The sequence below is a fragment of the Moschus berezovskii genome, chromosome 15 (genome assembly GCF_049115385.1).
Source record: "Moschus berezovskii isolate FMDL1 chromosome 15, NW_MosBer_1.0, whole genome shotgun sequence".
NCBI lineage: Eukaryota > Metazoa > Chordata > Mammalia > Artiodactyla > Moschidae > Moschus > Moschus berezovskii.
The window spans coordinates 54,983,366-55,011,086 of NC_142474.1; the positions used below are offsets into that span (position 1 = coordinate 54,983,366).

The 27,721-nt window shown below is 43.3% G+C and overlaps 1 protein-coding gene across 1 annotated transcript in view; it reads left to right on the forward strand.

The window, feature by feature from the left end:
- FAM171A1 (family with sequence similarity 171 member A1) overlaps positions 1 to 27,673 on the forward strand; it is a 127,459-nt gene extending 99,786 nt beyond the window's left edge. The window contains exons 6-8 of the mRNA XM_055429245.2: positions 19,410 to 19,526; positions 22,819 to 22,933; positions 23,626 to 27,673. Coding sequence (XP_055285220.2) covers positions 19,410 to 19,526; positions 22,819 to 22,933; positions 23,626 to 25,333 — 1,940 coding nt within the window. The 3' untranslated portion in view covers positions 25,334 to 27,673. The remainder of the gene's footprint in view (positions 1 to 19,409; positions 19,527 to 22,818; positions 22,934 to 23,625) is intronic.
- The last annotated feature ends 48 nt before the right edge of the window (positions 27,674 to 27,721 follow it).

The window sequence follows — 27,721 nt, forward strand, 5'->3', positions numbered from 1 at the left end:
CTGAAGGTCTAGATCTGCCATTTGGGAAACTCTGAGGCCCACCTCAGGCCAATCACCTGTCCTGTTTCCTCACTTGTACAGTATGCATTTTGGTTGAGGCTCTTAGTCCCTTGTATGTTCTCCTTCTCACCATTGTCCACCCAGGTTGGTCCCCAACACGTCACCGCAGTGCTCCAAAGTAGAGTGTGTGGTTAAGAGCAAGGACTCTGAGGCACAATGGATTAGAATTTCAATTCTGCTAGCTATTGGCTGTGTGATCCTGGCCAAGCTATGTCACCTCTCTGTGCCATAGTTTTCTCAGCTGTGAGATGGGAATAATAATAGTACCTAATGTTATGGAGAGTGTGTTTATTTGTCAGAGTACTCCAGAGAAACAGAACCAATAGGATGTGGGTGTGTGGGTGGGTGTGTTATGTGTGTGCCTGTTTCTGTGTGTGTGTGTCTGTGTGAAGGAGAGAGATTTCTTTTATGAAACTGGCTGGTACACTTGAGAGGCTGGCAAGTTCAGAATCTGAAGAATGGGCTGGCAGACTGGAGACCCAGAGAAACACTAATGTTGTAGTTTGAGTCCAAAAGGCCATATGCTAGCAGAATTTCCTCTTGCTTGGGGGAGGTCCACCTTTTTCTTAAGGTCTTCATCTAATTAGATGAGGCCCACCTACAGGAAGCATAATCTACTCAATCAGTTGATTTAAATCTACTGACTTAAATGTTAATTTCATCTTAAAAATACCTTCACAGCAACCTCCAGGTGTGTTTGATCAAATATCTGAGTGCTGTGACCTAATTAAGTTGACACATCAAGGTAACCTCCCCAGGGAATAATGAGTTAATATTTGTAAGAAGCTTAGTTCAGTGCCTGGTACATAGTACACCTTAAGAGTTTATTCAGTAAACAAAGATAAGGGTTTCTTTACCACTTTGCGGAAGGGTTTCTCGAACCATGATATCTAGACCACTTTTTTCCAGATTCTTGTTAGCTCAGTTTTTTATTTACATATTTGGCTGTGTTGGGTCTTAGTTACAGCATGAAGGATTCTTGTTGTGTCGTGTGGGATTTTTCACTGTGGCACACAGACTCTGGTTGCAGCACATGGGCTCAGTAGTTAGGGGCATGGGCTCAGTAGTTGCTCCACAGCATGTGGGATCCTAGTTCCCTGACCAGAGATTGAACCCGCCTCCTCTGCATTGCAAGGTACGTTCTCAACCACTGGACCACCAGGGAAGTCCCAGTCAGCGCAGAGTTCTTGAAGGATTGCTGTCCACATGCTGCTCCCACCTCTCACTTCAATCTTGCTTCTGTCTCCCAGTCTCCTGAAACCACAGTCGTGATACTCAGCAGCAGCTGCCTGATTGTGGAATCAAGTGACCTCTTCATCCCGTTTATGTCTCTGAAGCATTAGAGGGTTTCTTTTCTCTAGACAGGAAGGCCCTCCTCCCTTGGCTCTCTGACTCCGTGTCCCCCAGGGCCCTCCTCTCCTGCCATATGGGCTCTGCCCTGGGCCCAGCTCCTAATTCACTTTATATGCAGTCACTGGGGCTGCATCCTCTGACTTCTCAAACTCACACAGCCACCCATGCACCCAAGTCTGCTCCCTGATCTGTGTTCCTGACTGTCTATTAGACATGTGTCTTTAGATATCCTACAGGAAACTCAGATTCATGTGCCTTTACCTTCTGCCTTTACCCCTGTTCATTTCTGTTTCCTCTCTTTGTTAAGGGTACCACATACCAGTAGAAACCTCAGAGCTACCCCCCATTTATTATATTTAGTTTTTAATTATTTGGCTGTTCCAGGTCTTCATTGCAGCATGCAGAATCTTCTTTGTAGCATTTGGGATCTAGCTCCCTGACCAGGGATCAAACCAGGCCCCCCTGCGTTGAGAGCCCAGAGGGACGTCCCCCACCCATTTGTTCTTTTGCTTCACCTCCCTGCACCACTTGCAGCCATGTCTGGTCCTTTGCAAGGTCGTGCTGATGTCAGATCAGCATTTCTTCAACCTACCTTCTCATCTCCTTCGTTAACCTCTGTCTGGGTACAGACTGTGCCTTCTTTCTGGCCCGTTCCTGCAGCTGTCTGCCTGTCTGCCACTCTCCTTCCCTCTACCAGGGCTTCTGACTTGCCACTGGGTTGTCTGTCAGAACCACAGACCCTTTGCCACATGAGAGCATCTCAGAGCTACTCATCATGAGGCTGTCCACACTCATTGGCACAGCACACAGAAGTCTTCAGAGCTGCCCCCGCCCAGCTCGCCAGCTCACTTTCAGCCACTTTCAGCACACCTTCCACCACTCCCACACCAAATTGTTTGCTCTTCCCTGGATGTACCTGGGTCTCCCTCATCACTTGTCACACTGCATGATTGCATGAGCAGCGTCTCTCCTCTCAAATTACATTCTCCATCCTCCGACCAATAATTTGGTCCCTCCTAAGCACGTTGTCTGTTTAGCGGTGGCACTAGAAGTCTGTAAGAACGTGGCCTTGCAGTGTCTCGGTCACTATCCATGTCCTCATTGAGTCTCCCTTATCTCTGATCCTCATGATCCAGAACAGTCCCTGGCACTTGCAAGGCACCCAGCTAAAATGTTTGCTGAATGATTGAATCAGATGAGGAGCATTGAGATATTTTAAGATTCAGAGCAGTTTAAGATATTATAACATTGGTAATAAAGATGATTCTATACATAGAATTTACCTTTATATATCTGTATATCTATATCTATATATGTTTAGATCTATATCTATATGTTTAAAGAATGATGCTTTGAGTGGTTGTCTGGAGAGAGAACAGCTGTATTGCATTTTCTCCATACTAGAGCTTCTATCCCTGCTGCCTGCCTCTTCATTTTTGAATGGATGTATTTGAATATAGATAAATAAGGCTGGGGTATAAAAGGCTGTATTCCTAATAGAGTGATGCTTTCGCGAGGGAGTCATACACAGATTCATCGTAACAATATGGCACAGGTCTGTAGAAGCAGCATCCTTGCTCTCATTAGTTTATTTTGTATACAGATCACAAAAATCAAAAGCTTATTTAAATTTTTTTTTGTTTGATGTCTGTGGCAGACTGAAAAATTGCCCCCTCCCCCAAAAAGCTCCACATCCTAACCCCTGGACCTTGTGAATATGACTTGATATGGTACAGGGAGTTTGCCGATGTGATTCAGTTAAGAATCTTGAGATGGGGAAATTCTCCTGGATTATCCTCATGGATCCACTGTAATCACAAAAGTCCTTATAAGCAAGATGCAGGCGGAATCAGAATCAGAGATGGCGACATAACGATGGAAGCAGAAATTGGAGGGATGCACTTTGAAAATGGAGGAAGGGACCACAAGCCAAGGAACAGAGTCAGCCATGAGAAGCTGGAAACAAGGCACTGAAATGGATTCTTCCTTCAGTCTCCAGAAAGCCATACTGATCCTCTGACTTAAGCCCAGTGAAACCGATTTCAGGTTTCTGATCTCTAGAAATAAGAGAATACCCACTTGTGTCATTTTAAGCCCCTAAGTTTGTGGTTGTTTATTACAGGAGCAAAAGGAAATTAATACACTGTAGAAATCAGTGAAAACAAAGAAATGTGCATTGTCATGAAGCCTCTAAAAAGTAAGTTATCCAATTCTCTACTTCCTCTCTGGAAATAATCTCGATGGGATTGAGCCTTTTGTCATTGAGAATCTTCGTTATATGGTTGATCTAGTTCCACTTAAATGGTCTTTTTAACTTAGCATATACAGTGAAAATTGTAACTGTCAAATTCCAGGCTCCAACAAATTGTTTGAAAAGGCAACATTTGGAAAGTCATTCAAAAGTGATCAAATTAATTAGAACAAGTTTTCTGAAATTTTTGTCTTTAAGATTGGATGGACATTTCAAAGAAGTCATATGTTCTTTAACATATTAAGCTCAATAGAAGCCTACATATTTCATAAGGGTGTTTCTACTATTATATGTAATCCACAGTGTCATTAATTAAGTAGAAATTAAATTATTGCAGTTAAATGAAAAGTTCCAAGAATATTATAAGATCAGGGGAAAAAATAGGAACACATCTTAAGCATTAGCACTATTTACTAATTATCTTCTATTTATGATTAATTCAAATACAATTATCATTTCAAACCAGTTTAACACTTTAATTGATCTACTTTTCAGGTAAATCAAAGTACTTGAATTTCAAAGTGTTTCATAGGCAGAAACAGTAACTTATGAATCCATTAAGAATTTCTCATTTAAGTAAGGGTCAACAAACCTGAAAGCTTAGAATGGTTTTTACACTTTTAAATGTTTGAAGAAAGAATCAAAAGAGGAGTATGTAATGACACATGAAAATTATATGAAATCTAAGCATCCCTGAATAAAATTCTATTGAGTGCTATGGACTGAATGTTTGTATTCTCCTCAAATTCATATGTTAGAGTTCTAATGCCCAAAGTGATGATGTTATTAGCCAGGTAGGGCCTTTGGAGGTCATGAGGGTGCGGCCCCCATGAATGGGATTAGTCACCTTATGAAAGGGGCCCCAGAGGGCTCCCTTGGCCCTTCCACATGTGAAGACACAGCATGTGAGAACACAATGAGAAGGCACCTCTGTGGACCAGTGAAACCAGCTCTCACCAGACCCTGAATCAGCCAGCACCTTGATCTTGGACTTGGCACCCTCCAGAATGAAGAAGTGCATTTCTGTTGTTTATAAGCCATCCAGTTAATTTTGTTATAACAGCCCAAGTGGAGTAAGACATTAGAACACAACCATGCCTGTCTGTTCATGTGTGGTCTGTGAGAGCTTTTCCTGCACCAACAGAGTTGTTCCCACAAAGTGAAAAGTATTTGCTATCTGGACTGTTACAGAAAAAGTTTGTGACCCCTGATCTAAGATGCATTCCATAGGGGAGCTCTTACCACTTATTATTAAAATGCAAGTGTATTCTCCATCTGCAGGGCCAAACAGGGTGCCTGATTCAGTCAGTCTGTACTTCCTGTTATCCAGGCATCCTTCCAGCACTTTACCCCAAATGACAGCTGATGCTTAGTGATAACACCTTGGTTATAGGGCAGTATACATTTTAATGCTAATTCAATTACTTCCATTCCTGACTGCTGGATAACTGAAAGTTTACTCATGAGAGAAACGTAGAGGTACCTACTTTCTTTCTTTATTTTTTTTAGATTCCACATATAAGTGATATAATATGATGATTTGTCTCACTTACTCGACTTTAGTGTGATAATCTCTAGGTCCTTCCATGTTGCTGCAAATGGCATTATTTCATTCTTTTTTATGGCTGAATAATATTCTGTTGTATATTTGAACCACATCTTCTCTATCCATTCATCTGTTGTTGGGCATCTAGGTTGCTTCCAAGTCTTGGCTGTTGTGAATAGCGTTGCAGTGAACATTGGGGTCCATATATTTTTTCGAATTATGGTTTTCTCTGGATATATGTCCAGGAGTAAGAATGCTGGATCATGTGGTAGCTCTATTTTTAGTTTTTTAAGGAACCTCCATACTGTTCTCTATAGTGGCTGCACCAAATTATATTTCCACCAACAGTGTGGGAGGGTTCCCTTTTCTCCACATGCTCTCCAGCATATATTAGAGATACTCCCTTCCCAATACCATTAGAGTGGATTCGATTTGGTGCTACTGTTTTTCACAGTTTTCTTTTTCTTGAATGACAGTTGTTATTTTTAGTTTTTTGTTTTGTTTTGTTTTGGAACAGGCAAAGAATTTCCCATTAAAAAAATTATCATCTCCATATTTTAACCCACATGTGCAAACAAGGGTGACCTAATAGATTAATGGTCTCCTAGAACAGAAGTAAAGTTGGATTTTGTTTAAAATGTTACAACAATATTAATTGGTTGATAGTGGTGTGGACTCTCAGGAAAAAAGATTTTCTTAAAAAAAGCCTGACTTGCACACATCAGAGTCAAAACTTTTGCCACATTTCCTGGCAGTGCCGATTTTGCTGCAGCTGCTGTGTTAAAATGCCATTTGATTTACGGTATAAGGTGGGGCCTCTCTTCAGTGATGTACGTCTTTTCCTTTGACGAATTAGCAGATTTCTTTAACCCATGATCTTCTGATGATGCTGTCTCTTTTGCAAAGCAGTACAGTGCCAGGACCTGGGGCCTGAGTATGCAAGTGTGTCTGAGGGGATGGGATACAGTGACCTCATTAGGAATGTTCAGGGGCCAGTTTGACCTTTGAAAGAAGTTGCTTTTCTTCCCCAGTAGGGCAAATGCAGTTTTGTCGGTCATGGTGAATGCATTACTTAGCCAAGGCTTTCGGGACAGTAAAAGATGGTGTGCCAGCTTGTTTTTACAGCATTTCCTCTCTTTAGCCCGTAACTGGGACAGCAGATGGCTGCTGCATGTCCCGGGTGGTCAGATTGCAATCTGATTCGATGCCCTGGGGAACGGTCACTTATGAATAAGCAAACCAGGTCAGTGGTTTGAATTGAAAGTGACCGACTGACCTTGCATGGCTGAGAAATCATGATTTAAGATCCTTTCTATGATAAGTTGCTGCTGTTTCATAATAACTTGGGTTACTTGGTTTGAATACTCTCATTCTAATGAGGTGACAAAAATCAAAGCTGATTCCAAGTGAAGTTACATTGCAGAATCCAGTTTTAACTGCCTTCCCAGAACACAGCCTGCAGAGCAATGTGCGTTGCTATAGAAATGCTGGTTACTGAACCAGCTTCTTACCACGTATGGCGCGTACTTATCAGGCATTCAGCGATACTCGCTCACAATTGGCCGGTAGTGGGTTCGTCTCAGCATAGACGGTGAGCTTTACTGTTGATGCTGTTGTTCATCGAACTAGCCCTTTTAGGTAAGTCATGGCTAGCCTGTCCCTGACAATGGAGCTTGATTAAAAGTACAGATCTAGGATTTTGTTACATTTCATTGTTTTTCAAAGGGAGAAAGGGATGGGAGTTCTTAAAACACTATATTCTATTTGTCACTTTAAGAAAATGAAAATAGTATTACTGGTGTGTCTTTTTCTGTATATACCATGAGCCATGCATCTTACATAGCAGGAGGCAAATTGCCAGACAGGTGTAGTGACTGAATGACAAGAATGAGCCATAGGGCACTGTGTGGGCAAAAGTCAGAACAAAAGAAAGGAATTCATGTTTCTAAAAGTTAAATATGTATTTACATCTGTGATGTTAACTTTAGAACCATGCATATCATCTTTAAAATTTTTTTTCCAAAAAGACCAGATTCAATAGTTAAGGGAATTAAAGAAAGAAGCAAACTTACCTGCTGAAGTACAATGTCAGTATATCCTTAAGAAAGATCATCTGAAATGGGTCTTCTCACAATGAAGGTGATCTCTTAGAAGCAAAGAAATAATTCTCAGGAAAAGAGTCTCTGTGTTCTCAGATATAATGTGCACATGTGTGAAACTGAGTTACTTTGCTGTACAGCAGAGATTGGCACAACATTGTAGGTCCACTGTACTTCAGTTTTTTAAAAATTGCCCATACCAGTGAACCAGGCTTCCCTTAGATAGATAGTGGCGGGGGGGAGGTGGATAATTTACCCATAGAGAAAGCTAATTGAAGTGAAGTAACAGAAAAGACGGAGAAGGCAATGGCAAGCCACTCCAGTACTCTTGCCTAGAAAATCGCATGGACAGAGGAGCCTGGTGGGCTGCAGTCCATGGGGTCACTACTAGTCGGACACGACTGAGCGACTTCACTTTCACTTTTCACTTTCACACATTGAAGAAGGAAATGGCAACCCACTCCAGTGTTCTTGCCTGGAGAATCCCAGGGACGGCGGAGCCTGGTCGGCTGCCGTCTATGGGGTCTCACAGAGTTGGACACGACTGAAGCAACTTAACAGCAACAGAAAAGAATCGTTAAAAGTGTAGAACTTAATCTGGATAAATGATGCCAATCCGGCAAAAACTTGGGCTGGAGACCTCAGCTGCCAGGTGGCCAGCAAAATGTGACCTGCTTTTGAGACACAGATTGGTGTCTTTTGGCTGCTCCAGACCATCAGCATCACAGTTGGGATGTTCCACTCCTGTTGCCCAAGTGGAACAGAGTCTGGCCATGGAACACATACACTGCCCACAGGGAGACCGAATGCTGAGTGATCTCAGAACATGGACATTTGTTTCCTGATGTTGCCTAGCAACACAAAAAACACTCTTGTACTATCAGTCCATTCCTAAAAATTGTTAAGCCTTTTGTGTTTGTAGCCACCACCCCCCAACAACAAAAAAATGAGAAAGTTTAGAAAATAATACCATCACTTTAGCTATGATACATATATATATATATATATATATATATATATATAATACCATCACTTTAGCTATGATATATATATTTATATATATATATAGCCATATATAGCTCAGGTCCACTTTTGTTTCTAAATCCTATCCTTAGAGACTTAATTTTTTAAAAATTGTTAAGCCTTTTGTGTTTGTAGCCACCACCCCCCAACAACAAAAAAATGAGAAAGTTTAGAAAATAATACCATCACTTTAGCTATGATATATATATATATATAGCCATATATAGCTCAGGTCCACTTTTGTTTCTAAATCCTATCCTTAGAGACTTAATTTTCCTAAAGGGTCAGTTTTAGGAAATAAATTTTCTCCGTTTATATAGGAGAATTTTTCATGCTGTTGTTGAATGGAAACAGTTTTTGACAAGTTTTACAAATGATGGCTGCCCACTTTGTGGCCTCAGAGTGTACATAGATCAGTATGTTCCTCCTAAAAGAAAATGTCTTATATTGTAGTCAACCCTTAATTACCACTTATAGAATAGTTACTTTGTAGATTATCTGTGGCAGGTGTGTATTCTCCCCACTACCTGGGATCCTCAAAACCTTCTTGCTTTGCTGTCCTTTGGCCTGGATTTGAAGCACTGCATCTATTAGTAATATACTTGTTCTGAGACTGGCCTGGGTGAAAAATAATTAGGAAGGCAAAGCTGCCATCATTTATTTTAAAACCAAGTATTTTTTTTTTAATAGCTTCAGTCTTCAGTGATCTCCACTGAAATTAGAAATTAAGAGGTAAAATTCTTTTTCATAGGTCAGGATATTGCACTGGTTGTACAGCATTTGGCAGGAGTGTATAGAATACAGGCAGGCTGTAGCCCAGCAACTGAGATAGCTTGGATGTAAACACTGGCTCCTCTGGATCTTGAGCAAGTCCGTTAACCTCTCAGGGCCTCAGTTTTCTCATCTATAAAATGGGAATAATAGTTATCATTCCCATCTCATAAAATTGTTGAGAATGGATAGCCCTTACAGTGGTGTGTAGTACTGGGTAAAGTGTTCTGTACGTATTAATCATTATTATAACCATCATTGTTCTAATTCAGACCATATTTAGTTTGTGCATTTTGTGTAAAGCATGATATAAGGGAGACAGACAAGAGGTACAAGTACAGTGAAGCCTTAGCATCTTTAAACTGAATACCCAGGACTTCCCTGGTGGCCCAGTGGTGGGGAACCACCTGCCAGTGAAGGAGACATGGGTTCGATCCCTGCATTACAACTTGCCATTTCATATAAGCAGTTTGAAATACACCTAAATTGGAGGGGAAGAAATATAGGACTATTTGGGGAAAGTATTTTTTTTTTGTCTACTCATTCTCAGCTGAGCTCATTCATTAGTAAAACAGGTAGGACCATAAACCAACATTTTTCATCACTGTTTTCATAGCAACCCTACATTCTTTCTTAATCAGAAAGAAGCTGAAATCCAGCATAGGAAAGTACCTGGTACACATGTATGTTACCCTAGGAATGGAGAAGGAGGTTCAAAACACAGTTTCCTTCAGGCTTTAAATCCTCTTCCTGTTCTAGAATATCAGATTTTGGTGCATTCCTGCTTCTATGCCAAGACTTATTGTGACTTAACAGAATAATGGACTGGATCTGGGGATGCAGAACAACTATCCATTCCCAAATGTTTTGTTTGGCCCATACAGTTGATTTGGGGGCATTTATTTGTTTTATTTTGTTTTAATTTGCTGCCAACATTTAAACAGTGAAAGATTTCCTGGGGAATTCTGTTCTTGGCTTCTCTTTTAAAAAATTGAACAATTCAGTCATTATAGCAAATAGATAGTGAATATCTTTGTGCCAGACTTTACTCTGTTCTAGGCTTTTGGTGGAAAAAAATGCAGCCATGAAATTAAAAGACGCTTACTCCTTGGAAGAAAAGTTATGACCAACCTAGACAGCATATTAAAAAGCAGAGGCATTACTTTGCCAGCAAAGGTCTGTCTAGTCAAGGCTATGGTTTTTCCAGTAGTCATGTGTAGATGTGAGAGTTGGACTAAAGCTGAGCACTGAAGAATTGATGCTTTTGAGCTGTGGTATTGGAGAAGACTCTTGAGAGTCCCTTGACTGAAAGGAGATCCAACCAGTCAATCCTAAAGGAAATCAGTCCTGAATATTCATTGGAAGGACTGATGCTGAACTGAAACTCCAATACTTTGGCCACCTGATGCGAAGCTCATTGGAAAAGACCCTGATGCTGGGAAAGATTGAAAACGGGAGGAGAAGGGGACAACAGAGAATGAGATGGTTGGATGGCATCACTAACTCAATGGACATGAGTTTGAGTAAACTCCAGGAGTTAGTGATGGACAGGGAGGCCTGTCATGTTGCAGTCCTTGGGGTTGCAAAGAGTTGGAGATGACTGAGCGACTGAACTGAACTGAACTGAATAACAAAACAAGTTAAGGAAGGCACCTGTAATTATGAAGTTTTGGTTCTGAATGGAGGAGACAGACAATGAACCACTTTACTTAGTTGGCATTAAGTAAGTGCTGTAGGACAGTTTAACTTAAGCAGGGTGATGTCAGGGAGAATGCTTGGCTAGACAAAGGATTTGGAGGAGTGCTATTTGAGCTGATATGCCAAGGACACATAGGAACCTGGAACATAACATGGGACTGTCTTGGTGGGCAAGAACATTCTGGGCAGGAAAAAAACACAAAGGTCTCCAGATTGGAACCAATTTGGCCACACCTATAGCAACCAGTTCACTCAGAAGCACTGAGCCTTCATGCACTGCAGCCTATGGAGTGAACTCAGGTATGTGTCAACTTCCAATTGGCCATCTGACAAGTGACGAGATTATTCATGAAATATATTAGAAATATTTCTGAAGTTGCATCAAGTACTGGCCACCCAGTTGATGAACCCCAGCAACATTGTAGGAAATGGTTCTAGGGTTTTCTGAAAGAATCACCACACACACAAAAGTACAAATAATGTGGAGCTTTGCTACTCAAAGAGTGATCCTTGGACAGGGAGTTTATTCAAACTCCAAAATCTCATGGTTTGCTCCAGACCCACTGAATCAGAATCTGCATTTGAACAAGATCTCCACTATACCAAGCTCTTAAACAAAGCGCTGATTGACAGCATCTTACCACATCTGTCCAGATGCTTGTCACCTCACTCTCTTCTGCCACCCTTCTTTTTGAATGAGTCTTCTAATGCTGAAGATAAGTGGCCATGCCTCCTAAATCCTCGACTGTGTAACTCACCCAGCCCCATCTGACATGTAATTGGAAGATGAATGTTAGATTTAGTGGGTAATGAACAAAATTTTTCTTTGTATGGTCTTAATTAGCCTCCACTCTGATACTACTTTCTGGGACTTTATATATACCTATTGTAAATTGAAAATTCTCTCATTAAATTTTATTAATGCTATTATGCATGCTAATACTTCTGGCTACCTATTTAAGGCATACACTTTGTCTAGCCCTCCCTGCCAGAAGCTTTACAGTTTCCCATTACTGCTGTCTCCTAAAGTTTGTTTCAGTAAGCCTTGTGATCATTCAGCTAAAGTTTAAAGGAGAAAAAAAATCAGTTGCTTGGATCAAATTTATTTTTAAGAATCTCTTCCTCAAAATATGCCCTAAAAATACCCAGGGAACATGTTATAGCTGAATACAGATGCCCTTCTTGTTTTAATTTCTAATCATTCATTATACCTGTGATTTTATGCTTTGAACAGAAGGTCGTTGGTTATAGTGAGTTACCGTTAATTTTATTCTTTTTTAAACCAGTCCCGAAATGTACTTGCCTGAAGCTACAGGAATCCAACCATCTGTATATGACTTTCACTCTTCAGTTCCATTGCTTTCAACTAGCATAGTTAGATAATTGACCACCAGGTAAATAAATACTTTGCAGTGTAATTTATAAGGAATGTATCCTCCTCACAGAGTTCATGGAAAAATAATTCTAAGAAAGGGAATATACTATTCAAAGGCATAGACTTTAATTTGGAAAAAAAGAAGGCTGTTCCACCGTGTCATAAAAATAGGCAGTGTCTCTATTTCTGCTGTACCGATGAATGTGACTTAAGGGCTGGTGGACTTTTCTGGTTTTTCTGGATGATCTCATCCCACTAAGGTTTTGTTAAAGCATGAGATAAAATAGACTCAGACTTTGACACTTCTAATTGTGCAGCTGGTAGGAAAATGCAGTAGATGTTATGACTTAAGATAATGCAGATGGAAATCCTGGGAAGTAAGTCTATGCTGGTTTCTAGAGAAATGCAACATACTTGGAAGCAGGGGCGGAGGGTGGGGCGGGGGGGGGGTGCACAGGGAGCGGGCTATGATTATAAGTAGTAATAGTAATAAGCACTCACTCTGGACCTGAGCAGTATTTCTCTCTTAAGAAGTCTGCCCTCAAACAAGCTAATGCCTGCGATATCCATTATTCACCGAAAGTCACCACAGCCTAAGTGAGAAGATGGTCATTGGCCAAAACCGACAGCCAAAGGGCAGGGCAGAAGAGGTTCCTACCATCCAACTTCATGCATGTGTCATGCACGTATGTGTTCTTACCTCTTGCCATGAATGTTTCCAAATAGTTCACGGTGAACAAAGTTGTAGGAATAGAAACATTCTATTTCACAGTGAATATTCACTTTAAATTGATAGATTTAAATTCAATTTAAATGGATAGAATTTCTTTGAGATGGATTTTCTGCATGGCTCTGATATTTCTTCGCATCCCAGCTTATAGACCCAGTCAAACTCACTGCAGCCTCTTTCACACACAAAAAAATGCATCAATTAGATGTTAGGGGAATTCCCTGGTAGTCCAGTGGTTAAGAGTGCACCTACCAGTGCAGGGAGGGTGAGTCCAATCCCTGGTCTTGAAGTTAAGATCTCACATGCCTCAGGGCCAAAAAACCAAAACATAAAACAATGTAACAAATTCAATACAGACTTAAAAAGAAAAAAGAATACATTAGCTGTGCATGTTGGTAGAATCCTCAACTACAAGTGCTTAAGTGATGAAGCGTTTATTGTTTATGTGAAAAAGGAAGTGTGAAGCAGCCACGAGGGACTACCTGTCCCTAGCAGGACCCTCCTCGAGTATCCACACAGCTGGAAAGTGGCAGAGCTGGAATTCACACTAGGTGTTATCTTAGGAAGGGCAAATTGTCCATGCTGTCAGTTGGTCCTTGATCGTGATGGACTTTCATCTGCCCGGTGTTCCAAGGTGTGACATGGTCACAAATTCCATTGTAAGCGTCTTTCTCTGTATATTGGCTGAGGTGCAGGATACCAGCTACAATGTGTCATCTGTTACAAGGGCAGGTTGTTCACTTACAGTTTCCTTTTCAAAACCAATAGTGCTCCTCCTAACAGTCTTTTCTGCTTGTTACCAAATGCTGAGATGAGCTTGTGCAACAGATAAAATAGAGGCATCCAGGCAGAATAAGTGGGCCAGTCAGGAAAAGCAAGGAAAATCAGAATCCTATCAGTCATATTCTAATGAGACATTATGTTTGGAGCTCTTTTTTCACATTTTAGAGTTCTTTTCCCTTTGAATCGCCATTTGTTTAAAATTTGAATTCACTCTTCTTTATATTTTGCAAATAAAGGCTGGTTTCATTCCTGCTTCGTAACCAAGCATGAAAGCGGCACCCCTGGTGATTGCTAAGAGATCCCATCATATCTTATAAGCTAAATGTAAGGTGTGTCTTTCTGAGCTTGTCAATTACTGTGTAATCAGCATTGTGGTTCAGTGCAGCTTCCAAGTAAAGACCTCGTGGTGCTTTATGCCCACAACAAACCTTGCCAGCTGTATAGGTAACTAAAGTCTTTCTCCTTGAAAGGATCTCTGAATCTTTCCCTTGTACGAGGTTTCACTCTAGAGAATTCAGACGAAAACTGATCTGCGAGTGTGTGTTGAAGAAACAAAGTAGTGAACTTGGATTCACAGTATCTCAGTTCCATGTCTGGATTTGTCCCTCATGTGGCTGCCTGTGGACTTCATTCTAGATGCAGTCTTCATGTAGCAGGTTATCTGGTTCCCTAGTGGGGATATGGGAGTTGGTGTTGGTGAGAAAGATGAGCTGGTAAAAGCCCATAGGAAGGGAAGGGGAGGGAGGAAGTGGGAGAAGGAAGAAAAACACAGCCCTGGTTGAAACTGTTTAGTATAAGAGCAAACAACTTTGTTCCTCCATAGGGCATCAATATTTAAGGACCTGCATCAGTTGATCATAACAATGACCCTGAATTACTATGAAAAAATCAAAATTATATCCTACTTTATGAGGCAGGAGTAAATGACACTTTTTAGAATTATAGAAAACTGTCTTTTCAAACTTTGGCGAATCTGACCCAAGTTCTATGGAAGAATAACTCCCAAACCATGTTCAGAAGATGTCCTGAGGGTTGCAGGCTGGGGGAGTTCTCTCCATCTGTTTGCAGAGAAGCTTGTCTTTTATCTGTTTATCTATTTTATATATTAATTTCTTAATTGTCTTAATATAAAGATTCCGTTAAAGAGAAAGTGTTCAAATGATTTAAAAACCATTTGGAAGCTGATGATCTAGAAATTTAATATCATGGGATTTCATTCCTCCAGTGATGCCAGAGAATGGCTCTCCTACCTTCACACACATGCAGCCTCAGTAGTTGGCACAGCACAGCACTCTGTCAGCACAGAGACACAAGCAGCCACCAGCTCGCCTGCTCCTCACACACCCGCTTCACAGTCAGCCACCCTCCTTGGGCAGTGGCCACATGCATGAAGGTGGCAACCTGGCTGGGCTGGTGCCGTGGGGCACGAGGAAGCATGGACTTGAGTCCTCCTGCCTGCACACCATCACCAGATGACCCACCTTGAGGCCTGCCTGGATGACCCTCTCATGAAGAGGAGCCCAAGAGAGTCAGCAGGAAGCCCCATTATGCTGTTATGACCACAGGCGCTGCCCTAATGTCCGAACTACAGAGGAGACAAGCTTAACCTCTACAGCCTTGCGGGCAATTGTGCTGAGCCAGGAGTGTCCAGAGGCTGGCCCCACCCAGGAGGCAAGAGAACAAGCAAGAGACCTTGCGCTTGGAGTTTTCTAAGCAGGAGCAACCTGGATCTTCTGTTGATCTGTCTGAGCAGCGCTGAGATGCCCACAGGGACAGGAAGTCCCTGCTCTTTGTACCCTGGCTGCAGGTCCGGCAGTCACATAACCCACTCAACAAGAGACTCTGCAGAGGTCTGTTTATCCTGCCTCCATTCCAGGCACCGGCTCCCCATTCACAAGTACAAGAATCTCTTGTGTCTGCAGTTCCTCAGGTGGGAAAACACCCTCATCCCACACCCTCAGGATTTCAATGATGAGAAGCATATGTTTCTGGTACACAATTCATTAATTCTTGTGTTCCCTGCAGCCAGTTTCCTCCCGCAAAACACAGAAAGCTTGGAAATAGTTTTTGCCAATAACAGCAGGATTGTTGAATCCTAAAATGGCGTCACCCTCTATTCCCTGAACACGTGTACATTTTACGGAAAACTTAGTCCAAAATAAATGCCTCTTTCCCTACTGGCTTTGTTCCCTCTGGTCAGATAGAGGAGAATCCCAAGCTTAACTGCACTCCTGTAAGGAGATCTCTCCTTCCAACCACACCCAGCTTTGCACAGAAGATCATCTGATATTATTTGGCAGGGGAGGGGGTTGCACGTCTGGCTTTCACACTCAAACACCACCGTGTTCCCACGCCAGGAATATTTCTGGGCACTGAGAAGACAGAAGGAATATAGGACTTGGGGTTAGCAGTTTAGGCGAGGTATGCTTCTGGAAAACAGTGATGTAGTAACATGTGCCCTGAGGTTGATGGGACCTGGACGGCCCCCACGTGCAAGAGGGACTCAGGATAAACAGAATGTGACTTGAATCTTGGAGGATGGGTAAGCTTTCGGAAGAGAGGAAAACCACATGAGGTTGGAACAGCGGAGGGCAAAGTCATGGACTCGGGTAAAAGTGTGTGTTGGGAGGACCAACCTGGGAAGAACTAAGCAGGAGAAGTGGGGGAGGGGCAGGCGGTCAGACAGCTCTGACCTCACCTTTGTGCCTCCAAGGACAGGTCCTGGTGGCTTTTCATTGCTGATGACACTGGGACCCCTGCGCCAGCCCTCCCCAGACTCCCTCCCTCTTGTCCCTGGCATCATGCATCAAGCTTGCCTGCTACAGTCTCCATCCCTCTGTGCCTCTGCTCCTTCCTCTTTCTCTCTGCTCGCCCCCATGCGAAGTCCTGCCTGTTCCCCAGAGCCCACCTCATCTCCAGGTGGCATTCCTTCCTCCCTGTGCTCCCAAAGCAGCTTGTGTTCTGCCTGTCTGGCTTTTCTGGCTCCCACCAGCATCATAGGCTAGAGTGCCTGTATGGTGTGTGGGGTGTGTGTCCACTCACTAGGCTTGTTCCTAGTGTAACTGGGAGACGTTTTAAAAGTCCTTTTCTGGAAAAACAAAAAAGGTCCATTCCCAAGACTTCCTTGGTGGTCCAGTGGTTAGGACTCCACTCTCCTAGTGCAGGGTCCCGGGGTTCGATCCCTGGTCGGGGAACTGGATCCCTTATGCCACAACTAAGACCTGGTGCAGCCAAATAAACATTAAAAATAAAGTCCATTTCCAGTTGGTGTGGCTGTGTTGCGCTGTAGAAAGCCAGGGCAACATAGCCATCCAGGTAGGTGGCTTTCCCCTGAGTGATCAACAGGAATTAGGACTCTGAGCCCCCATCTCTTTTCCTCTGGGTCCCTTTAGCCTGACCTCGTATCCGCTCCACTTGAAGAGCAGTGACTCAAGAATCTAATCTGAGGGAAACTGCAAACTAAAGAATGCAGGCCGCTTCCTGGCTGATAGGAGATCCTGGTGGGGCCGCTCCTGTGGGAGAGCATGTGGGAGTCGGGTGGGGTGTGTAAGTCGTGAGCTAAACAGCGCGGGTTCCCCAGGGGAAAACCGGAAGCGGTGGCAAACAATCCATTCTCGGCCTTCAGGCAGACTTTCTGACTCAACACAGAACCCCTTTAGCTGCATGTGTCACATGCCCTGGTTTCCATTTCCTCAGCAGCTCCTGGAGTGAGTGTGTGAAGCTCAGAGTGGCTGGACCATCTCTGGCTTGATGCTCTTCAGCCAGCGCATCCTCATACTCACTTTATAGAGCTTCCAGCTTTTTTCTCGTCTAACTTGAAATCCTCCGGAGCCACGGTTCAGCCAGTTGCATGGGGAGGTCGGACAATACAAAGCACCCACTGATGCCTGGCCTCCTCCATCTTCCTTCTTTGTTCAACTCCTGTCTTTGAGGAAGAGGAGGAAGAAGGGTGAGGAGGGAAGAGGAGAAGGGAGGAGGAGGAGGAGGAAAGCTGGGGGGAGGAAGGAGGAGTAACGTGGGGAGAGGGAGGGAGGAGAAGGGATGGGAGGCATGCTGGGGCACCTTTCCACCCAATACATTTGAATGTTGCTATGGCAACTGATAGGCCCTAGAAGCCCTGCCAAGTATTGTTTTTTTTTTTCCTTGGAGGGGAAGGAAATCCACTCTCGCCACCTTGTGTGTGCATGCTAAGTCGCTTCAGTCATATCAGACTCTTCGCAACCCTATGGCCTGTAGCCCACCAGGCTCCTTGGGAAGGGATCTTTCCGACCCAGGGATAGAACCCGAGTCTCTTAATGTCTCCTGCATTGGCAGGCGGGTTCTAAGGCAATGGCACCCCACTCCAGTACTCTTGCCCAGAAAATCCTTCATGGACGGAGGAGCCTGGTAGGCTGCAATCCATGGGGTTGCTAAGAGTTGGACACGACTGAGCAACTTCACTTTCACTTTTCCTTTCATAAATTGGAGAAGGAAATGGCAGCCCACTCCAGTGTTCTTGCCTGGAGAATCCCAGGGACAGGGGAGCCTGGTGGGCTGCTGTCTATGGGGTCGCATAGAGTCGGACACGACTGAAGCAACTTAGCAGCAGCAGCAGCGCCATCTGGGAAGCCCAGTGGTGTGTGTGTATATACCCAGGAAAGGAAGGGATTTGGAGACCAGAAGATGGAATATTTGGTGCATAGCTGATGCATTTAGACCTGGAGGGGATAGGAATCCACACATGGCCATTTCAGGATGTGGGTGGTCAATCATAGGGAGAGCTCTGTGTAAGTGACCCATATGTTTGGGCTGGTGGGGGCCCTCACCAGCACTCTCGGTGGGAACCTTACAAAGTGAAAATGTTGTCAAATGCTGGCAAGTTCAGTAGGGGGTGCAGCAGGGCAGAGTAGAGGAAATAGCACCAACCTTGAGGACAGACAGACAGAGTTACTCTGCCCCTGCTTTGCTCTCTACCCCTGGGACAGCTCAGAAGAATTCCATGTCTCACCAGTCTCCAGTGTCTAAAAGGGGAAAATGAGACGTCGTCTGTAGAGTCATTGTGAAGCTACTGGTAACATGTATAAAGCACGTTGCTGTGACGAGCCAGCACACAGTAGGTGTTCACTAATGTGAAACACTCTTCAAAGTATTAACTGAAAGGCAGCACTGGCCTGGACTCACTCAGTGTCTCTCAGCGTCAGAGCCAACTGGAAGCTTCATAAAATACTCACCCGAGCCAGGCTTCTGGGTTAGAATTTGCAAAGATGGGACCAAAGAGTCTCTCTATATATATATTTTTAAACTTCCTGAAGCAACTCTGATTGCACCAGTCTGCGATTCCAGATAGGAAATCCGTTTACTTGCTTGAGGATAAGGAATATAAACAGGCCTGGAGTTTCCCCTCTTCTTTCCCCTCCCACCAACCCTTTCTATGCTGCCTTTATTCTGCTTCTGAATTCCAAAGGCTTCTGGAGGAGATGGGCCGTGGTGACAGACAAGTAAACTCCAAAGGATTCTGCTGAAATTATCTGTGTTTGGGAGCAGGGACATGTGATAAAGTGGCTGAGAGTAAGTGTAATCAGGAAGGCCAGCAAAAACACTCCTGAAAGCTAGATGCAGTTGCTTCACAAGAGTTGGACCCTATGGCTCTCTGATGGGTTCTAAATGGGAAACTTAAGGCGATTTGTACCATGTGCTTAAGCCGTGTGCATCTGGCTGAAGTCTTTTTCCACTTCCCACAGGAACGTGGCTGAAGAGCGGTCTTGGCCTCGTGCACCAGGAAGGCAGTCAGCTGACGTGGACATACATCGCCCCTCAGCTGGGGTACTGGGTGGCTGCCATGTCTCCTCCCAACCCAGGTAACAGGATTCCCAACACCTGCACTGATGGCAACAAGTTTTTTTTGAGTGTTCAGGCTACCGTGCTTTTGAAAGTGACTTCAGCAGAGAGATCACATCTTTTTAAAATATGGTTGAATGTGTGAAAAATCAAATGATGAGAAGAAGGTATTTGGCAGGGGTGGGGGAGTTCTGGTTGGAACTGTCCCATCCGGGGTAAGAATAATGCAAAGAAGATAGTCTTGTCTCGAATCTGTTCTGCTCACACAGCTGCCATAGGGAATTCTTAATCTAAAGCCCACAGAAGTGGTTCAGACCTCCTCCCTAATTCCTGAAACAGCTGTGGCCTGGTGGAAGAGAGGACGTAGGAAAACGCACTCACTAGAGGGATCAGCAGCAAGTCACTGTTGAAAGCTTCCTGGGGCAAAAACTTAACTGAGCATTTCTGAAAGGTTTAAAAGCAAACCTGTTGTTTTATGTCTAAAAGAATATTCCTCCATTCAGGATAGATGAATTAACTCATATTTTCCCCTAAACTTTAATTTCACCAATATTTTCACTGAAAGTGTAAATTTATTTTTAAACCTAACCACCCTGATTTATCCCTATGAGTATTCTAGAATTGTTCTTTTTTTTTTTTCAAAATAGTTACCTTAGGAGAAGTCTTTCCAGTGATGGCTCCCGTTACTCACAATGCCTTGCCTTTAGACCCTGTCTCCCTTGGGCTGTTATCATTAGTGAAACTCTTCATGGGTGGCCAGTGTTCATGCTCAGAGGGTCCAAGGATCCCTTTGTGATTTTTCTTAGACATATCTAAAACTCACCGATCACCAAGATTGGTGAATAAAGTAAGTAGTTGAGCTAGGTCAAAATGCTGGGGATTTCCCTGGGGGTGCAGTGGTGAAGACTTCACCTTCCAATGCAGAAGTGCACATTTGATCCCTGGTCAGGGAGCTGAGAGCCCCCATTCCTCGGGGCCAAAAAGCCAAAACATAGATTGTAATATTGTAAAAAAATTCAATATCAACATTAAAAATGGTCTGCCTCAAAAAATAAAAATAAATTTTAAATCTTTATTTAAAAAGATGTGCTATAACTAAAAGCTGACCCTTGTCAATTAACCATGAAGAAGGTTCCAAAATGGAAGTACAAAATGGTTGGAATTATCAGAGGCCAACCCAAGATGGGTGTTGAAAAATCTGTTGCCTTTACTTTACATTCCCCTGAGAAAATGTACACTTCACATCTAGGTTGTAAGAGAATGCGTTTCCCTTTACTGTATTGTTCTTGTAGCCATGTGGGCATGAAGTGAGTACATAAATGTCCCAGTCTCCAAATCTGAAGTGTCTAGAATATGATTATGAGTAAAGAAGGAAAATCCTTAAAAACCAAAGCCTGTGCATTAAAATTAAATTTTAGTTTAGATCTGTTTCCAAGAACCCTGATGATGTGTTATGTGACAGATTAATAGCTACTTCTGTAAAGAAGAGAAGGAGAACTAGACTGCTAGATGTAGGTTGACCCAAGCTTGCTGAGGAGCAATGAAGGAAGAGACAAAAAGCCATAAAAACATATATAGTATAAACCCTGGTGACATGTAATGTAGAAATACATATACTGGTAATCTCACAGTTGTCACTTTTATTAAAACAAATCACAGCAATGCTGTGCTTTCATGAACCCAAAACCAACAAGAAAATATAATTAGAGTTTTTCATTCTCTGGTTAAGAAGAAATGAAGGAAATCTTTATAAAGATTTCCATTTAGCAGAAGATATTTGGTTGGCCGAAAAGTTCATTCAGGCTTTCCCGTACCATCTTAGGGAAAACCCTGAAAGAACTTTTTGGCCAACTCAGTAAAATAATAACATTTTAGGTACTTTAAAAGGACCTAACTTCCATTATTGGGAAATGATTTTTATGTGTATCTCAGATTTCTTGGTGACCCCTGCCAAGGTATTACCTATGTTTGTGGGGTTGCTCTGTGTTAAAAAAAGAAAAATTGTTTCTCTGAACAATTAAGGCCATAAACAGTTAAGGCCATTGTGGTCAGTAATTTTTCCAACTTTTTAAAATATTCACTTTCACCCCATTGAAATGATTTATAATTGGGAGAGGATGATGTTGTCTTTTGAACTTAAGTAATGTCACTATTTTCAAAAATCAGCAAGTCTCCTTGGGTTTATCTAGCGTAAGAGACTTATCTCCTAAAGATTATAAAGAAATGTATCCCTTAAAATATCAAAAATCAATGAATAAACAGGTCTTTATGGTGTTTAATAATCATAGCAATGCTCCTCTGATATTATGTGTAATGACTATATTCCTTCCTTCCCATCTTGGTGCCCTGTCAGCATACTTAGACACCAGTAAGTGCCCAAACATTGTAATTTGGGGGAGATTTTCGTTATTCCTGTCAATCCCTTGTTAGCAATGTTGAGATAGATTCTTACTGCTATTGAACATAAGGAGTAAGTTAAACTACCTCTTGGGATTCTTCCCAAGGTAAATTAAAATAGGTTTAGTTCTGATCACCTTGTCTATAAGTTCTGGAGAAGTCTGTGGCCACATCAGGTTAGCCATTTTGAAATGATACCAGAAAGATGTTATTTTTTTTAAATGGGAGGCATTTTAGAAACACTTGATATCCCTGTAATAGGCTGAAGATTTTTTTAAGTCATAGTAAATTTATTTCATACATTTCAACTGACTTGTTAAGGCCAAGGGCTCAGTACATAGTAATCATTGCCCAGGGAAAGTGTGAGTAAAATTTCATGTTTTGATTTGTTTTTGTCTTCTGCAGTGTCATAAAATCCCCAGGTCTTCATGCCGTGTCTCTGAGTGGATGAGTCCCACTCATGATATGATCATGTATCTAGTTTTCTTATATTCAGAGGTCATGTATTTAGAATGATGAACATGGTACCAAATGCAACTCTCTTCTTGACTAAGGAGGAGGGACCATGGATGCTACATACAGAATTTGAGTATTCAGTGCTCTGGTGATGGTTTGGGTAATCCCTTTCCATTGAGGGGAATTATGGTGATGCTGCAGGCACAACATCTAAAGGATGTTTGCATCTGGCCCCCGTTCCACACTTCAGCCAATAAGAATAAGAAAAAAGGGACTTCCCTGGCAGGCCAGTGGTTAAGACTTCACGCTCTCACTACTGAGGGCCCAAATTCAATCCCTAGTTGGGGAACTAAGATCCCACATGACACATGGCCAAAAGAAAAGAAGAAGGAAAACATTATGCTCTCTTTTTAGTGAAAGGTGTTCATAAATCTAAAATGCCCTTTTCTGACCTTCCAGGTCCGGTTGTCACACAGGACATCACCACGTATCACACAGTCTTTCTTTTGGCCATCTTGGGAGGAATGGCTTTCATTCTTTTGGTTTTGCTGTGTCTCCTTTTATATTATTGCAGGTAAAGTTTTATCATTGGAGCTTTTTTTTTAACTTGGAATTTCTTGCACAAGTGCTGATATCGAGGTCCTTTTCTGAGTTGAGGTACTTTATTTCTCATAACACGTATCTAAGGGTCTTCCCTGGCGGTCCAGTGGGTAAGACTCTGCGTATCCAATACAGGTGGCACAAGTTCAATCCTGGTCGGGGATCTAAGATCCCACATTGCCACATAGTGCAGCCAATAAATAAATATTTTTAAAAATATGTTTGAGCAAGAACTGAGTATCTGTCATATAAGCTGCAAACAAAGTGGAATATTATACTGTGTGTAATGTCTTTTAGAGAGGAGTCATAAAACAATAAGCTCAACGGTTGTCACAGTTCCCTCAGGATAGTCCTAAGTGGTACTCAAAAGATGATATTCTCAAGGACAGAGTCAAACTTTTCTTACTGTGATGCCTCATCTGATTAACTTGCGAGAATATTTACTGTTGACTCTGCTTTTGAATGAATAATGTGGATGTACTTGGGGTATAATCTGAAGATTTCAGCCCTCAGCATCAAAACAAGGCTGAGGGTATAGGGTGAGAAGGCTTCTGGCTGCTGATTAGTGTTGTCTTGTTTCTTCCTGTGGGAACTGAGAATTAGGTTTAAGCTAGAACCCTCACTGTTCTGAGATTTTAATCTTGGGGTTTGTATCTTTGATCATAGGCGGAAGTGCTTGAAACCCCGCCAGCACCATAGAAAACTGCAGCTTCCCGCCACCCTGGAGAGTTCCAAAAGGGATCAGTCGACTTCCATGTCACACATCAACCTGCTGTTTTCTCGTCGGGAATCAGAATTCCCTGGTCCACTCTCTGTCACCAGCCAGGGCCGCCCCCCGGATGCCCCGGGCTCAAAGGAGCTGATGAGTGGAGTCCATTTAGAGATGATGTCTTCCAACGGGGAGGTGGACATGCACACACCCATGCTGAAGCTCTCCTACAGCACCTCCCAGGAGTTCAGCTCCCGGGAGGAACTCCTGTCTCATAAGGAAGAGGACAAAAGCCAAATCTCCTTTGATAACCTGACACCGAGTGGGACGTTGGGAAAAGACTACCATAAGTCGGTGGAGATCTTCCCCTTAAAGGCTAGGAAATCTATGGAAAGGGAAGGCTACGAATCCCCTGGCAACAGTGACTACAGGAGGAGTTACAACGCCATGCTCTCTCAGCCTTTATTCGAAAAGCAGGACAGAGAGAGTCAGGCCTCCGTGACCCACATTTCCACAGGAAGTAAGCTCACCACTCAGGAACACATGTACCCCGCGCCTTCATCTCCGGAGAAAGACCAGCTGCTGGAGCGCAGACCTACTGAATGTATGATGTCGCGATCCGTGGACCACCTGGAAAGACCTACCTCTTTCCCGCGACCCGGCCAGCTGATCTGCTGTAGTTCCGTGGACCAGGTCAACGACAGCGTTTACAGGAAAGTATTACCGGCCTTGGTCATCCCGGCTCATTACATGAAACTCCCAGGGGACCATTCGTACGTGGGCCAGCCCCTGGTCGTCCCAGCCGACCCGCAGCTGGAGATCGAAAGGCTGCAGGCCGAGCTGTCCAGCCCGCACGCAGGGATCTTCCCACACCCCTCCGCGCAGATCCAAGCGCAGCCGCTCTCTTGCCAGGCCATCTCGCAGCAGCACCTGCAGGACACGGGCGCCCGGGAGTGGACCCCGCAGAGCGCATCCATGTCGGAGTCACTCTCCATCCCAGCATCTCTGAACGACGCGGCCTTGGCTCAGATGAACAGCGAGGTCCAGCTCCTGACAGAAAAGGCGCTGCTGGAACTCGGGGGTGGGAAGCCCCTTCCCCACCCCCGGGCCTGGTTCGTCTCCCTGGACGGCCGGTCCAACGCGCACGTCAGACATTCCTACATTGATCTCCAAAGAGCAGGGAGGAACGGAAGCAATGATGCCAGTTTGGATTCTGGCGTGGATATGAATGAACCAAAATCCGCCCGGAAGGGAAGAGGAGACCCCTCGTCTCTGCCGCAGAACCACCCACCCGTCCAGGAACATCCGCAGAAGGAGTCGAGGGCCGCGGACAGCTCGGCCTACACGCAGCTCGTGTACCTGGAGGACCTGGACCAGAGCGGCAGCGAGGGCGGCACCACGGCCGGGACACCCGAGGACAGTGCTCTGCGGTGCCTGCTGGACGGCTCCAGCCGGAGGAGCGGCGGCCAGCTGCCCAGCCTGCAGGAGGAGACGACGAAGCGAACTTCAGACGTTGCCCCAGAGCCAGCGGCCAGTCCCGACCAGCGGCGATCCGCTGCGCAGGATGAGGAAGATGACGAGGACGACGACGACCAGGGCGAAGACAAGAAGAGCCCGTGGCAGAAACGGGAGGAGAGACCCCTGATGGCATTCAACATCAAATGAGCGGTCCAGAGCCCCCCAACCCGGGACCAGATCCAGTTGCCAAAAATTCTTTCTTAAGGAAGAGCTTACCTGTTTGTGGAGGAAGTCGAGTCACGTCTGCCGTGGGCAGCGGACTTTTTTCTGCAGTTACCCTGTTCGCTGTCTAAGTGTTAGAGAGGAAGTCAAGTTCTTACTCAGAAGAAAGGATGATGATTCAGGATGCCTCGCCTCCGGGGAGAGGGCTGAACGTAGTGTCTGTCTGAATGTCAGCGTCGTTCCCCGTACTTGATGTGTCCACCCCAGAGGACACTGAAAAACCACACGTGATGTCCTGATGTCACTAGGTTCTGATGATAACCTCAGTTCTCCTCCAGATTCTGGGAACAGAAGAAACTCTTTTTGCATTGCTTGAATCATTTTATCATGATAATGCTCCTGTGAAATTATTATTGAGAAATTAGCTTGGCACTTAGTGTCTGGAGGTATGCATTATCTCAAAGGAAAACTATGCATCGCTGCTTCGTGGTCTTACTTTGCTTAGGTTTTTGCTTTGGTTAGATTTCGTTTCTGATTTGCTTTTTACAGATACATACACACACACACACACACACACATAATTAGGTTGTAAGGATTTAATTCCTTCCTTGTCACCTGTTCTGCTTCTCGGTGGTTTATTTCAATATCACCTTTCAGGAACTTCTGAGTGTCACCTCTTAACATCCAAGCCTTTTAATGAAATAGTACTGAAGTTTTTAATCAGCTGCCAGTCCTTCAATTCTGGTCCCATTAACTCCAAGTGCCTTTTTTACAGTGACGACAGACAGTCCCTTACTTTGCTTTTTTTTGTTTGTTTTTCTTAACTTCCTTGATTGAACTGCCTGGATTTTATAAAGTTATTAAACGATCCCCTTTTCTTTCAACTGCATGCTGCCAAGTGCCCATTTGTGCTCAGAATTCTTGTTTCAGCTCAGTGTACTCTCTCGTTCTCACGTGTGACGTGGATTCTGTTTAGCTAAGCTAGCCTAGAGGACACTTTAGTGATCCCCTCCCCCACGCCACCCCTTTGACCACTAGGCACCATTATGGTTTTATTGGCTGTTTGTATATACGGTTACATATTAATTCTGAAATCCTATGGGCTGATCTTGCTCACCAAACACAGAGTATGGACTGAGCAAGTAGACTGAATGTGACTATTAAACAAATCTTATGTACTATCCAAAAGTGCCAGAATGACTCTTCTGTGCATTCTCCTTAAAGAGCTGCTTGATTATCCAAAAATGGAAACTCAGAATAAACTCTGAAGAAAAAAAAAAACAACCCTATCTTGTGGTCCTTTTCATTCATTCTGAGCCATTATTGGTTATGGAGTTGCCATTGAGAATTCTCTTTTCATTCCTTGGCAGTCTGAAAGGCCAGTTGTTGGACTTACATTCAAAGACTAACATATGGTGGGGAGAGATAAATTGGGAGATTTGGATTGACATATACACACTACTAAATATAAAATAGAAAACTGTAAGGACCTACTGTGTAGCACAGGGAGCTCTTCTCAATACTCTGGGAAAATAAAAAAGAATGGAGATATATATATATATATAACTGATTCACTTTGTTGTACACCTAAAACTACACATTATAAATCAACTATACACCAATAAAAATTAAAAGAAACTAACACATAAGACACCTAGGAATTGACACAATGGTTAAATCCTAAAAGCCCACCTTGCTGTTCAGTTTCATTCAAGAAAACAAGGTCACATTTTATTGTGTTTCCGTACTTTACAAGAAACTGGTGTGTTCATTTTTTTTTCAGTATTGATCCAGCATCAAAAAGATGTCATTCAAATGACCAGACCCATCCCAGATGTGTGAAACTGTTAATCAAAATCATTCATGGAATCATCAATATAGAACAAATCAGTGGAAATAAATAAAGCTAGCTAGTTTCATTATAAAATCTTTAGTCAGGAATTCCACAAGGCAGAAAACAAGTCAAACTGATTTTTTTATTTTAATTCTCAATGTCAGTGTTTAGTATTTTGCGTTTAAAATGGTTGAGAGTTTCCCTGACAGTGTTTTGAAGTATCTGAACAGATGCGAGTCTGTGGTTTAACAAGTCAGGGACTGTTTAGAAGTGAACATTCTCACCAGTAGGTGGCAGGTGGACCCTGGCAGACACCATTAAGACTCCAGGTAAGCACCATTTGTTAATTACCCTCCAAAGAAGTGGCCTCTGGAAGAATACTAGGGCAGACATATGTGATGGGGAAATGCCAAGAGGTCCCCACCCATTTGCAGCTCAACCTGCAGTGCTGCCACTGCCATAATCTCCCTCCTTAAAGCGTTAGTCACAAGAAGAACTTCATTTACAATGCATGTTACCTGTATAACACGTTACCTGTC